General features: G+C 34.2%; 1 protein-coding gene across 1 annotated transcript in view; it reads left to right on the forward strand.

The window, feature by feature from the left end:
* Positions 1-9,011: 9,011 nt before the first annotated feature.
* The window catches only part of LOC129216262 (uncharacterized), a 71,415-nt gene continuing 64,819 nt past the window's right edge, over positions 9,012-15,607 (forward strand). Inside the window, exon 1 of the mRNA XM_054850463.1 lies at positions 9,012-9,129. Coding sequence (XP_054706438.1) covers positions 9,029-9,129 — 101 coding nt within the window. The 5' untranslated portion in view covers positions 9,012-9,028. The remainder of the gene's footprint in view (positions 9,130-15,607) is intronic.

Genomic DNA, 15,607 nt, shown 5'->3' on the forward strand with positions numbered 1-15,607 from the left:
ATATCTAATACTTTTTTTTATGCTTACATTATGCTCAGTAGTCTGGACGGAGTCAAAGCTTTAAAAAAAAGGGAAGAACACCCTTCGATTAGCAGTCAACGTATCTGAATGACAACTGCAGCCTGCATAAAGGAGTCGAAACACCAAATAGCATTCCCACTGCATTTATTTTATTACGTGTGTTATCTGTTGTATGTTATGAGTACATGTAATGCGTAATATTACTGTAAATTTGATATTATGTCGGACAGCCCGAACTGGCCCGAAGTCCAGACAGTTTATACCCGAACGCTCTACCGAAAAAAAAAAAAAAAAACCCACAGGTAATTTTAAATTTTTTTTCTTGCCGAGAATTGTTTTTATTTTTAAAAATTTTTACAATTTGTTATCACAGGCTATTTTAACCGTTATGACTTAGATGGCAGCACGTGTTCATCATTTAACAGCACGGTTAAAATACAAAATAATTTGAACTAAGTTCTTTTTTAAGCGTAGCTTTTCAAATGTAATAAAAATGTGATACGCTCTTTGTTTTTTTGCAAAAAGAAGAAATATATATATATTACCCTTTAAATTGGGGTAGTATTTTTTAAATTTTACAAAGAGTCAAAAACTCATTAGAAGAATCTATATTTCAACATAAGATTTATTATATTTTACTGAACAAAAAACAATTCCAATGTAGTCTGTAATCTTAAACCTGATACTTATATTTTCGCTTACATTATGCTTTAATTTTCTTCCCGGAGCCAAAGCTTAAAAAAAAAAAAAAAAAAAAAAAAACCTTACAATTGAGTATCACCTTAGCTCCGTGTTGCATCAAGTTTTCATAACAGCTAGGAGCGTTTCTACCTCATGTATTCCCTCATATTTGTTATGCATTGTTCATGTAATGCGAGATATTTTTCTAATTTTTTGATGCAGATTGTCCGGACGTAGGCCCGAACACGCAATCTCCTGGTTACCAGTCGAACGCTCTGCCGATCGAGCTATTCAGCTCTGCCGGCAACAGTGCAAGTTAAAGTCATAAATTTAACCGAAAACATCATTCTGGTTCTTTAAAACAGATTTTTTTTGCCGAAAAAACAATTTTTAGACCGTGGGTCTATTTTTCGTCAGTAGCCTGCACGATAAGCTTTAAAATAAGGTGTAAATCAAAGAAATCGATCAAGAATTGAGGAAAATCTCGCGTAGAAACCAAAAACAGGCTACAGAAATAATATATAAGGATACGACATCTTGTATACGAAGTGTGTGATTAATATTCGTAGTTTCCTATGATTTTTTAGCAATGTTATTTACTTTTATGTAATTATTGCAATAAGTACTAATCTAAACATTCAAATTTTTTTGTTGCAGTTCTTTTACACCAAGTTAAATTTAATTTTCATATTTCTTAACTCATTTATTATTATTACTATTATGTAAAAACCGAAAAAAAAAAATATCCGATTAATTTTAAATAATCGATGCTAAATTTTTATCAATGGCTAATGGCTGTGAAGACCGGTTCTCGAGTCAATTTAACTTTGAAAAAAAAAAAAAAAAAAAAAAAAAAAGGAAAAAGAAAACAATGAATAACTAAAAAAAAATCGCCAATGCGTTAAAAAAATCGCCAATGCGTTAAAAAAAATCACTTGTTTCTAATGGTCCGCAATTCTTTTTTTTGCAAAAAAAAAAAAAAAAAAAATCACCAATCAGTGAATTTTTTTTTAATAAGCTTTTGCCGGTACGCTGTTCAAAAGAGTTTGAGAAACGCAGGATTACACTGACAATGGGTGGTTAGAGTCAACAACGGAGGTTAATAAAAGTGTACATATAATGTTAAATACTTTATTAAGAAACTTTTTTTTGGACAATTTTTTGATCTGCCGCAATAGGGTTGAAGTTTCGTCCAAGTGCTATTATTCGATGTTTTTAGCGATGTCAGTAAAAAAATTAATTTAATTTCTATTTTCATTGATGATTAGGGCAGATAAAGTGCCATTGATAGCACAGAACTCCCATAAAAAAATGTAAAGTGTTTGGTATAATTCCTTCCTTTCCCACAAATTCGTAGAAATTTAAGCAATTTCCTGTTGTTTTAACGTTTTAATAAATTTTGCAAGACATTGAAATTTTTTTTTTGCCGTATTTATCCGAAATAATTATATAGTTCGTCACATGTAATGCATTTTTAGATGCTTAATATACAGGCTCGTAGTGTCAGTTTAGTTTCTGCTAAAAAACGCTTCTATTATGAAACGCTTCGTTACTAAGGTATAAAAGTTGTATCTACATGATAACTAAGGAAAAAAAGGGGTAACTCGCAGGTACCACTTTTAAAAGTTAGCATTTGTCACTTATGTTCAAATATCCTTAGCAAACTTCGGAAAATGTGCAGATACTTTTTTCTTTCATAAAGCTTATTTTATTATTTCGCATTTCCAAATCGCATAAACTTGATATTTATGTAACTAAATTACTAATGACCACCCGGTGACAATAACTCAATTTTGATAAAATGTGCAGATGCCACATATGTGGTAGTGAGAAGCAAAGGGATGTAAGTGGCAAAATTAAAAATTTGGAGATAACCAGTACACATGGTAGGTGAACATTTCGTCTGTCTCGGGGCAAGAGATGGTAATAGTAGCCCTGGTAGTTGCTGCTATACAGCATGATTTAGAAAAAAATTTCAATGAAAGCCTACCTGGGATGTTATCTTTAAACGCGTTTTACTCGAAACTTTAAAATGTCCACTTACATCCCTTTGCTTCTCACTGCCTCATATGTGCTTAGCACGGCAAAATAGCCTTTTTAAAGTTGAATTTCGACATTTTAGTGCATTTAATTTTATTTCAGCTTTGCTATAATGACAAGCTCTCTTCTTTATGATCATTTTAAGCTTAGGTCACTACTTTAATACTCGTATTATTTCTGTCCCCACACAATAAACAACCTTTAATAACAATAAGCATCAACATCATGCTCATATTCTTCAATAGCAGGACGTTTGTTAAGCAAGATTCAAAACTTTACAATCTATATTTCGGCATGTTTTCTGCATATTCTAAAATATGTATCCCTACTTACTCCACCCTATACTCAATTTTACATCTTAGAATTTTCCAAAACCTTTAAAAAAAATGTTATTCTTATGGAGAGGAGAATATCGAAAAAACATTTGCTTCCATTTCCCTGATGTTCTCTTCCTTCAAGACAAAAGATTCCCGTCACATATAAAACCTATCCGATGTCACTTTTACCACCCTTTATATCCTCTCCTCCCCTCCCCTTCCTTTCCAGTGAGAGAAGCTGACTTCAAACATTTTTCAGATTTTTCCAACGGGATCTGGGATATGCGCGAGTAGTGTTATGAATATCTCAAACTGCTCGAGAGATGACTTTTTATTTGCTGTGCAGTATTTTTTCCCGGCCTTAAGACTTCCCCTCTTTCTCTACGAGAGCACTCATCTGCTCTTTGGACGGTAAAGACACTGGAAGTTACTTTCTCCGCTTCTGCCGGAAGCTTTTTAAAATGGACACAAAGTATGGCGGGCTATCTATCTTTTCGAGGGGCTGTCTCCGAGTTAAAAAATATACATTAAAACAAATAAATGATTTTTATAAAAGTTACTATAATATCAGTAGAGGAATGTGGGGCAAGTGAAATAGGGTAAGATACCTTGCCTTTTACAAAATGAACAAACTTGAAATTTGTTTTGAAAATGTAGTACATAAAGGAAAAAAAATGTGTTTTATAATAAAACTCGCATTGAAATTATTATTTTTTTTTTCATTTTTGGCAATAAATTAACTTTTTAAAAACGTTGAAATTTTTTTTTTTTTTTTTTTTTTTTTTTTTTTTTGCATGAGGCAAATTGGAAAATAAAATATTTTTCTAATGAAACATTTTCTACTTCATCATCAAAAAATCGTTTCGGTCAAATGAATGAGTAAATAAAAAAATGAGTCCATAAACGAATAGACAATGAAACAATAGGCAACAAATAAAAATAAATAAATAACCATACGAGAAAAAAAAAGTGTGAATAAAGTAGTGTAAGAATAAATAAATAAATAAATGAATAAATAAGTGAATTATTAAATGAGGAAAGGGAAATGAATAAATGTGTAGATGAATACGGAAGTTTAAAAAATGATGGAATAAGTAAATGAAATGAACTATTTCACATTGCCAGATCCACTTTGATCCGCGTGCATTTGACTAATTATAAAAAAAGGCATGATATTAAATAAATGAATACTGCTCTGAATATTATAAGGCCTCATTTTTGTATTCAAAATTTTAATAACAAGAATTTTATTATATTATAATAACAATTTTTTTAAAAACTTAGTACTCATATTGTAATATTTTGTAGTAATTTTTGAAAATTGCTTGATCACATGTTTTAATTTTCAGAGGTAACTTTTCTCTTACTGGAATTGCCTACATTTGTTGCTACATAGTTAAAATTTTACCAAGTAGGTGGCAGTAAAATCAGTAAATATTCTACTGTTTCACTTTGCCCCCCCTTCCAGTACTTGGTTTTCGAGCAAAATTAAAGTGTATATTTCGTGGTCCCAAAATATACTGTGGAAGTTCAAGCCTTTGCAAAGCGGTTACATTAAATTTTGAATTGCATTTCCTTTTTGAGTTTTGAACCCAGAATTGGCGGACATCTGTAAACCGCTATCGGCTAACATTTGGTTTTCTTTGGCTTTGAATAACAAGTAGATTATTCTCAGTTAAGGTACATAAATTATCAGGATTAATATGTAAATCGCCATAGGCTTACTGTGAATTGCTTTTGCCAACATGAAAGTTACTCTCATTTAACATGTACTTACTGGGATTAATATGTTCATCGTCATATGACATCGGTCAACATGTGAACTACTTTGATCTAAACGTATATTACTTTCGGTTAACATTTAAGTTACTGGGATTAATATGTAATTCACCATCGGCAAACATGTGGATGACTTGCAGTTTGCATGTAGATTACTTTCGGTAAACATGTAAGTTACTGAGATTAATATGTAAATCGCCATCGGCTAACATGTGGATGGCTTTAGTTTGCATGTAGATTACTGGAAGTCGTACGTTTCTACTGGGAAGAGGCGAGGATTTGGTCGTAATAAGTCAGAAATCTCTCCGAAGGAGGGAGGAGGGGAGGGAGAGGGCTTATACACATTGTTACCTTACAAGAACTGGCAATATGACTTAAAAACAAAGGTTCAGATGGATTATTCAATCTCCCTTCTCACTGTTCCCTTACTATCAGCAAACATATGCATTTCCGCTATTTATACGTATATCGCCCCATTTGGCTAATATGCAATAATTTAGTCAAATGTTGGTAACAATCGGCTTATATGCAGACTACCATTGACAATTTTAACGTAGAATCGACCCATCAACAGGTGAGTCGTGCTGTCGGACATAACATAAAGTTAGATATCTACTCACCAGATCACCTGTGATTAACATGAAAAACATTGTGACCGAAAGTAGAAAAACATTTAGGAGATTCTTATAAGTTAAAGATCCCAGAAAGAGCCTATGAGTAATTAACGCTTTTATACGATGCCGTATAGATTATATATTATATTGTGCCGTATTATACAATGAATTATTGAAGTTTTAACCGCGTACGTTTAAACAGGGCTCCCAAATGGTCCGCTTTTCCCGCCAAAGTCCGTTTTTTATGGTAAAGTCCGCTTTAGACCGCTTTTTAACATTTTGGTCCGATTAGTCCGCTTTTATATTGTTTTTACTTAAATATCATTTTTAAAAGTTTTTCATTTCGTAAAAGTTACTGTACACCCAAACACGCCACCGCAACGCGTGTTAAAAAGGTTCGTACGCCCATAAAAAACCTTGAAAAGTTCTTGGGGAAGAAAAGTCATTTTCAATTGCTTGAAAACCTTGAAAAAGTATGAAAAGTTTCTTTATTGCTTGAATTCTTTCAAAAATCATTGGATTGTGCTTGTAGTTCTTTTAAAAATATTTCATTAGTGCAATTTTCTGAACATATATATTCGATATGATCTATCGTGTAAAATTGCTTCCGTGTTTGAGGTTTCAATCCCTTGTTCACATTTTGATGCTTTTTACAATCCAAAGTGGTTTTGACACGTGCTTATCTTAGCTTAGCTTATTTTTCGTTTAATTTCAATAAGTAACGAAGGAATTATTTTGGAAACCATGGCAACATTGAACTTACTCGGACTTCGCGGAAAAATGCTTCTCGCGTTTGACATTTCAATCCTTTTGTATCTTGTAAATATGTTGATGTTTTCCACAATTGGAAGTAATTTTGACATATGCTACCTTAGTTTAGCGCATTTTTCGTTTAATTTCAATAATTGACGTAGGAAATATTTTGGAAACCATGGCAACATTGAACTTACTCGGACTTCGCGGAAAAATGCTTCTCGCTTTTGAAATTTCAATCCTTTTGCATCTTGTAAATATTTTGATGTTTACAACAATTGGAAGTTATTTTGACATATGCTACCTTAGTTTGGCTTATTTTTCGTTTAATTTCAATAATTAAAGAAAGAAATATTTTGGAAACCATAACAACATTGAGCTTATTTCGGACTTCGCGGAAAATTGCATCTCGCGTTTGAAATTTCAATCCTTTTGCATCTTGTGAACATTTTGATGTTTTTGACTATTAAAAATTATTTTGACATATGCTACTATAGATTAGCTTATTTTTCATTTAATTTCAATAATCAACGAAGGAATTATTTTGGAAACCATGGCAACATTGAACTTTCTCGGACTTCGCGGAAAAATGCTTCTCGCGTTTGAAATTTCAATCCTTTTGCATCTTGTAAATATTTTGATGTTTTCCACAATTGGAAGTTATTTTAGCATATGCTACCTTAGTTTAGCTTATTTTTCGTTTAATTCCAATAAGTAACGAAGTACATTTACGAACCAAAATATTTTGGAAACCATAACAACATTGAGCTTATTCGGACTTCGCGGAAAATTGCTTCTCGCGTTTGAAATTTCAATCCTTTTGCATCTTTTAAACATTTTGATGTTTTCGACAATTGGAAGTTATTTTGACATATGCTACTTTAGATTAGCTAATTTTTCATTTAATTTCAATAATTAACGAAGGAATTATTTTGGAAACCATGGTAACATTGAACAACATGGTAACAATCGAATGTTATTTCCCCATATGCCACCTTAGATTAGCATGTTTTATGTTTAATTTAGTAGAAAATAAATAAATTTATTTTATGGGAAACATGCCAACATTGAACTTGGTTCGTGAAAATTTGCTCCTCTGAGCTTTCAATCATTTTGCATCTTATAAATATTTTTATATTTATGGCAATTAGAAGTTATTTTGACATGCTACGTCAGATTAACTCGATTTCGTTTTTATTTAAATAACTAAAAAATTAATAATTTTGTGTTGTTTAATTCAAGTTTATTTAGTTTTCCAAACTTAAAATTTTGATTATTATTAGCCTAGTTTTGGTTATTACTGTTTTTTTGTGGGGGGGGGGAGGATATTAAATTTAAACAATTGAGCACATAACATTTTTAAGTCGCATTTGAATGTGAAACAAAGTTGAATTATGTAATTTTATGAAGTTGAATTTTTGTACATCATTTCATTGTCATAATGCCTGCTAAAGGGGGAAATATGTTTTTCCTCCCATAAAATTTGGCAGCACTCATAACTCTGAAATCATGGAGTATTTTTTTCATGCAAGCTTTATGATTCTTAAAAATGTACTTTCAATATAAAAATTGCAAAACTAAGCCTCATGTGATGTGCTTCTCTTTGTGATTAAGCATTTCAGACATTTTTAGGAAAACTTTCAATACAGTAGATCTGTTTGGTGTGTGATAGATTCATATCGGTTGAGAAGGGATATAATGCTATTAAGAAGCACTACAAGACATAAAAACACAAAAATAATTTTAAACTAAAGAAAGATGAAGCACAGCTTCATCTATCTTTCATTGAGACTACCAGCATCACTGGTTCAATTCAAAATGTATCATTATGCCTATTTAGTTCTAAAGAGGCTGCCTTAAGTGCTGAGCTAAGTGCCCCCCTCCCCCCGTTCCCATCCAAATGTTTGTGTAAATAACATTATTATTCAATGAATAAAAAGATCAGTTGTGCAGAAGGTTATAAAGGAATTGTATCATTAAAAATCAGTATTAACAAATTATCTTCACGGATTTAGCCCAGCAGGCAGCTAATTTGCCTTTTTGGTGTTTCCTTGGTTTGAATGGGAATGGTCCTCCCAAGGTCCTCTTTTTAATCCTAACTGGTCCTTTTTAGTCCTCTTTTTGATTGAAAATGGTCCTCTTTTACCCTTTTCTAAAGCTAAAATGTGTTGGGAGTCCTGTTTAAAGATTAACTGACATTTGAATCACCCACCATATACTAAAACTATTGTGTACAATATTACCATTTGATGAGGCGAGCCAACCGCAGTATAAACACTTAAATTTTTTTACGTGCATTATTATTTGAATAATTGAATTTTTAAATTTAAATAACTTGTTAATCAAGTGGTATTCGACAGAATCATCATTGTCAATCGTGTCGTCTGAGAACTCTTGCACTACTATTTAAAATACAGGAATCCTAGGTCCAGTTTGTAGTTATCGTCGCAACTGGTTATCATTAGATTTTTAATATCATCATTAATGCAATTTAAAAAACAAAAAATCGGACCAGAAAAGTGCAACTAATTTCAATTAAGCTTTCTTGTTCATCGTTTGCTAAGCACTTAACTTCTCAACGGCAGATTGTTAGTAAAGGTTTTATTTCATTAGAATATCATTAAATGTTTCCCAAGTGTCTCAAATTTTATTACCAGAAGAGAAATCAGAACGGGAAGTTTTCAAGCGCGTTATTCTTCATATATTTACTCATCTGCATCTGTTTATATATTTGCAAAAGAATAGTGTTTTAGAATTAAAAATGAGTGACAGCAGAATTCTGTACAGTGGAAACACGCTACAGCGCGATTCGACTCACGCCTAATGGCTATAACGCGATTTTTTCACGAGTACCAAATTTTAGAACTAACGCTCATTTCTGGCCCACAATTTGAAAATTTTCGAGGGGAGGGGGGAAGCAGTGCGTAAGTATCAGTTTCGTTATTGGCTACTAAAGTTATCGGTTTGGTGAATGAATTTCGATCCCTTTAGCATCACTGACATTGGAAGTTCCCGCACCGTATTAGTTTAGACATCACTTTGTTAGTGCATACAAATAACCATTTCGTATTTTCCATTCGTACTTAAAATGTGAGTTATTTTAATACTAGAATGTCTCCCGTTAAGGTATGACGGAAGAAAATTGCTTTTACATTTGAACGAAGCCATTGCCTGTTTGGTGATATTTGGATAGTTGATATGTTAACCCTAACTCCAGTGGATGAACCCTAAACTTCAGTAAGTAGCGTTTATTGTTGACCATTTTTTCGTTTCTTCATTCCCCTGAAATGAGTTTTCCCAGTAAAACAGTTGAGTTGTCGAATCGAGTTCAGCCTTGTCACGATAAAGCCTTTCCCTGCATGTTAAACATTACCAAAACATATTATCTAATTATCATGCTGTGGCTCGAGTTTCATTGTTGAAACAGGCGGGTAACTCGATCATCGGCTATTATATATAAGAGGACAGTGACACCTAAGCATGCTGCTTCATCTTATGTAGAGAAGAGAAAGTTCATTTATAGTTAAAGAAAAAGTGAAGATCCTCGATATGTAGAAGAACACTGATAACGATCTGAACACTGCACAGAAACGTTCACCATCTTCATTTTTTAATTATAATTATTACTATTGTATTAACAGTATAGTAGTATAATAATACTGCATTTCATTATTGTTATTATATATTACACCGTGCAATTTTTGTCTGTCCCTCCCACTGATCATTGATTTTGGGCTCCATAACAGTGCTTTATGTTGAATAAATCGCGTTGTTGCAAAAAAGAAAAAGTATAAATTCAGTTCTTTATATCTTTATATGGAAAATGTTGAACACAAAGGAGTGTTTCAAAGCTAGTTGAGTGGTGTATACGAGTGCCTAAAGTAATTCTCAGGTTTATCGAAAAGTCGTATACATAACATACCCTTTTCCACAACACGAAATCTCGACTTACGTGGTGGGTCTTGGAACGCATCCCTAACATAAGTCGAGACTTTTGCTGTTTGCTTTACAGACAGCAATGATAAAGACACACACTCACATATACAGGGTGATCTATAAGTTAGTTAGAGAGAGGGAGATAAAAATATCACTGGGAGGCCGGAAAGTAATGTCGTTTTCAGTTTAAACTTTTAATAAGTGTTTATTTTAAATCAATTATGTAACTACCCCCGTTAGTAACAACCTTTTACCGTCTTTGGACAAATTTTCATTCTCGTATGGACGAGACTGAAACCACTTGTATTTGCTTAAAATATGAGGAACTGGTGTTTAAGATATCAGTAAAAATAAAGGTTTTTGTCATTTAGCAACCGATATGAAAGGAAATCAGATGTTCCAATGTCGAGAGTGTTTTTTCAGCCATTTTCAACAGAAAAACGCAGTTCTGAAGCATATTTATGCAAGACCTTGCTGCTCAAAATGAAACCTGGAAAAAAACCCCTGTAGTGGTTTGGGTTGCTTAACTCCCATATTCATCCGACATTGCATCATCTGACTTCTCTTTGTTCCGATCCTTATGGGACGAAAATCTATAAAAAATTACTCTTATCCAAAATGACTTCATCAGATAATTACTCCGAAACCATCTGAGTTTTTTTCCTTATCCGGAAAAGATAATTTGCGTGTTTAAAGGTAAAATGTTGCCATTAATGAGGGCATTTTTTAAAATGATTTTATAAAATATGTATCAAAATTCATTTGTTAAAAACAAAAGAAATACTTTTCGGTCCCCCTAATAAAACGAAGTGAGCTCCTTCAGTTCATGTCGAATCGTAAGCATATTTATATAATCAGACAATAATGAATTTTCAGCATTCCTTAGCTACGGAAAATATACATAGTTTTTAATACTACTTGGCCCCCATAAACGATTCATCCTTTAACTCTCTTACCCATTTTAGAAAAAAATCCAGAAAAGTCAAAAAGACATTTTCCTGCTTTTTTATACCTGAACAGGACAGGTACTAGAAGCGATATTTTATAAAAAGCGAAAGCAAAAGAAAAATTCTAAAAAGAACAGCGAAATAGATAGAACGAGAAAGCAAGAAAAATCCTTTCTAGGGGAAAAAAAATCAATTTTTTTTATACTTTAGAATTTCGGTGGAGTTAACATCGATACCGGAAATCACACCCTTTCGAAGATTCGGAAAAAAAAGGAAAAGAACCACTGAACTAGCCTTTTTTTTCCTCTTACTGTACACTGTAACCGCTTAGGGAGACGAAATTGCGTGAATTTATCGTGAATGGATTTACGGTTTTCTATTTCGTGTTGAGAAAAGAAATTGATAACGTACTTGGAATTCTGGGATATGTTTTCAGAGTTCAAAAATGAGGAAAATGGTTTATCTTAAGCATAAATATGTTTATTTTTTTGATATGTATATCCATCTAGTCGATGTATTGAACTAAGGGGAGCCCCAAACTTAAAGTTTGGAGATGGCTGAAATTTTCATTTTGCTGAATGGAACTCTGAGTTTTGCGGATTGAAGATACTTTTACCGAGTCTTCAGACAAAAGTTGCCGAATAAAAATATTTTGGGAGGCCACAATGACCTCCCGTGACCTCTCATCGGGGCTCCCCTCATTGAACTGGTACTGATGATCAAATATAGCATGTATTATAGCCACTGGCATAGTAAGAGTATCAATTGTGTATGGAGGGGAGGAGGGGGACGCTTTAGTCCGGCGATTTTCAACCAGTGATCCGACAGACCGATGGGTGTCGGTCAGCAGAAGAATTTGACCAATTCTCAGAGATTTTTGTGTGTCCACGTTAAAATTTTTTACAAAGAAACAAATACTTATACCACATATTTTACGTGAATTTTGTGATTATTTTTCGTAGCTTTCTATGACTTTTCAGCAATGCTTATGACTTATGTATAATTATACTAAGATTAAATGCTTATTTTATTCTTAAAATTTAAATTTTTGTTGTAACAGCTTTTTAACGACAAGTAAAGTTTTATTCAGATATTTATAAATTTATTTATTATTATTATTTTGCAACAAAAAAGGAAAAATCCCTCAGCCACTCGCATTTTTTTTACTAGTGTATAAAGGTCCACGAGATGAAAGTTCTTTTTCCTACAAAATAATGGGGAATGAGGCAAGCGTCATCAGTTCTTAAAATATCACATGTTTTTAACGGTTCGCAAATGAAAGTTTTTTTTTTTGCAATGAAAAGAAAGAAAGAAAGAGAGGAAATGGAGAAGAAAAGAAGAAGACAATGAAGAAAAACATCACCAGTCCACTAGTTTTTTTTTTTTTTTTTTCAAAAGCTCTTACCGGTGTTCGGGTCAAAAAAATTTGAGAAACGCTGCTCAATTCAATCATAGCAATCCTTTCATTTATTACCATATTAGAACTGGATATGTGAAGTGTTAATCCCCAACCAAGCCTCATTGGATCGGTGGAAATTTTATAATTTTTCATTTCTGATTTTATTAACGAAATTTCGGCTACAACCGCAATTAATGTATCGGGGAATTCCTTTACCACAATCGAGTTTTGGCTTCATTGTGGTAATCGAACAACTAGAGTGACTTTTCTACTTTTTTGTTGATTGACTGCTTGTTCTCAGCGGGTGGTTGTTGGTCGACAAATGAACAATTTTTTAAGGTACGGTTATTACACTCCTGTTTAAGAAAATTGCAACACCATGAAGGAAGCATCATAGTTGAATTTAATACGCAGTTGAGTGGCAGTTGTACAAATAAATGATTACATTTTCAAACCAAACAAACAATAAAAAGAGACAGAAATTAGTATTTTGTGTAGCCCCCATGCGCCGCAATAAGAGCTGCTACGTGACTTGGCATGGAGTGAAATAAAGTTTGAATATGTGCCTGCGGAAGAGTATTCCATATTGTTTGTATGCGCAAACAAAGTTCGCCTGTCGAAGCAACAGGAAGAGGATCACGAGCGAGACGCCGCCCAACGAAATCCTACACATGTTCACTCGGTGACATATCCGGGGAATATGCAGGTCAAGGAGGAAGCTGTACCTGCTGCGAATCAAGAAAGGATTTGACAGTCCTGGCGACATGTGGACGGCATTAACCTGCTGGAATACAGCCCCTGGCAATCCTTGCAGGAAAGGAATAGCTTGGGGTTGTAAAACTTCGTTTATGTATCGGGTACTGTTCAAATTGCCTACAATTCGAAGCAATTGTGATCGTCCATGATATGCTATGGCACCCCAGACCATAACTCCGAGTGTTCGTCCACTGTGGTGTTCGATAATGCACTCCGGAATGTGCCGTTCACCGGCATAGCGCCTGACACGAATTTGGCCATCATGGTGCCACAAATTAAAGCCGGATTCGTCAGAAAACACGGCTTGCTACCAATCAGCACGCCAGCTCCTATGCACATTGGCTCATTGTAGCCATAGGCGGCGATGGTTTTGCGCGAGAGGAATCCTGTATAAAGGAATCCTTGCGCTCAGCCCACGCTGCAGCAGACGTCTCCGAATTGATGAAGCACACAATGAAACACCTGTAGCTGTTGACCACTGTGTTGCCCATTGTCTAGAAGAAGCTGTGCGGTCCGTCAGCGCCATATGCACCAGGTGTTTGTCATCGTGAGCTGACGTCACATTTTGGGGGTCCCCCGTACCTACCACCATTTGTGGCTTAACCAGTTGGATGGGACCCTGAAGACAGCTCTAATTTTTTGACCCAGACCAGAAACCGAGCAATCCCTGGTCCAGCACCTCCAGAAGTATTGTTTCACTTGAAGGACTTGGTGACCACGAGCATATTTGACGTCCCCCAATCCCCACTAATGAAGACGGTGGATCTTCGACCAGCGAGGATCGAATTCGGGACCCTCCGGTCACCAGTTCGACGCCTTACCGATCAGGCCACCACAGTTATTCCATCCGAGGACTGCTGTTTCGTGCTTTTTAGCACTCATCAGCCCGGAATAGGCAGTAACTGAGCTGGAGGCCAAAAACAACCTCTTAAATGAGCCAAGAGAGCCAAACAAACTGGTAGCTAATGTAGAATTACCACTGACCAGACGAGTGACCGCAGCAATGGTGAGGTTCTACTCAGAGAACCGCAGAGTTGAACTGCACCATTGCTTCGGTCACTCGTCTGGTCAGTGCTAATTCTGCATTAGCTACCAGTTTGTTTGGCTCTCTTGGCTCATTTAAGAGGTTTTTTTTTTTGGCCTCCAGCTCAGTTACTGCCTATTCCGGATTGATGAGTGCTAAAAAGCACGAAGCTGCAGTCCTCGGATGGAATAACTGAGCTGGCGGTGCATTTTATGTATTTCTGCCTTAGCCCTCGTTTAGGGTGGTAAGTTACTGCAAAATAGTCAAGTAAAAAGTTAATTAAACTCACTGGGATGAGAATGATAACGGCACATGTGGCCTGGTGTGTATGATGAGTTAGTTGACTGTCATGTGATGGATGCCCGACATTTCCCGCAATTTTCTACCAGGCTACACATCCTGGTAACCACGCGTCCAAAAAATGATTCAACTAAGTTGCCTTGAGTGATGGATTATTTTTTCCCCTAAAAGTTAAATTTGAGATTTTGAATGTCCACTATGTTTCATTTGTGCTAATAAAAAAAAGGTTATTTTTTTCATGCTGTAAACAAAACAGCAGTCAGTGTTGTAAACAGAATCATTATTTAATTTTACAATCGCAGTTGTAACTTTTCTTTATAATTAGAGCAACATTCTAATAGTTTGTTTTTCACTCTCATACAGTCCGTCAGTAGCTGTAGTCCAATATTTTCAATTCCGTCATAGATTATTTATGAACAAATCTTTTACACTGCACAATCCCCAAATAAAAAGGTAATCAATAAAAATTGTTAGCTGGCGGTTGTTAGTAAAACCAAGGCTTCACTTGATACGCGTCTTATCAGGCTCAGTCATTTCAATAAAAGTTGTAGTATGAAACCAATCAATCAAACAAAAAACTTGGTCAGACTCCAGTGACAGCTGGTGGATTTTGTAGTAACTTTTAACTATATAAACAACAGATAAGATTATAGTTATTCAAAATTGAGTTCAAAAGTATTTGAGTTAATTTAAAAGCGGTTTTTTTCTTCCTGAGGAAAAGTGTTTGAAAAGATCTTTTAGGCAAAAAGTGAAAAAATATGAAACTTTGTTTTCAAGAAAAATTAAGTTTGGAAACAAAATCAGATGAATATAAGCTGAGGAAGACAAATCAATGTAAATTCCATGTATGAAAAAATGTTGTGATTAATTATTCCAACTTTTCGCAATAAGCATTTTCAAAATTATTTGAGTAATGTAACTGCAAACCTTCAATAAATATAAATAGAAGTGAGCATTTATTGCAATTTATACATTGAGTAACAATTTGAAACGAGCTTAAAAAGAAGTTTTCTGTTCGAAAACGTATGTGAATAAATGTT

Source organism: Uloborus diversus, chromosome 2 (genome assembly GCF_026930045.1).
Source record: "Uloborus diversus isolate 005 chromosome 2, Udiv.v.3.1, whole genome shotgun sequence".
Lineage (NCBI taxonomy): Eukaryota > Metazoa > Arthropoda > Arachnida > Araneae > Uloboridae > Uloborus > Uloborus diversus.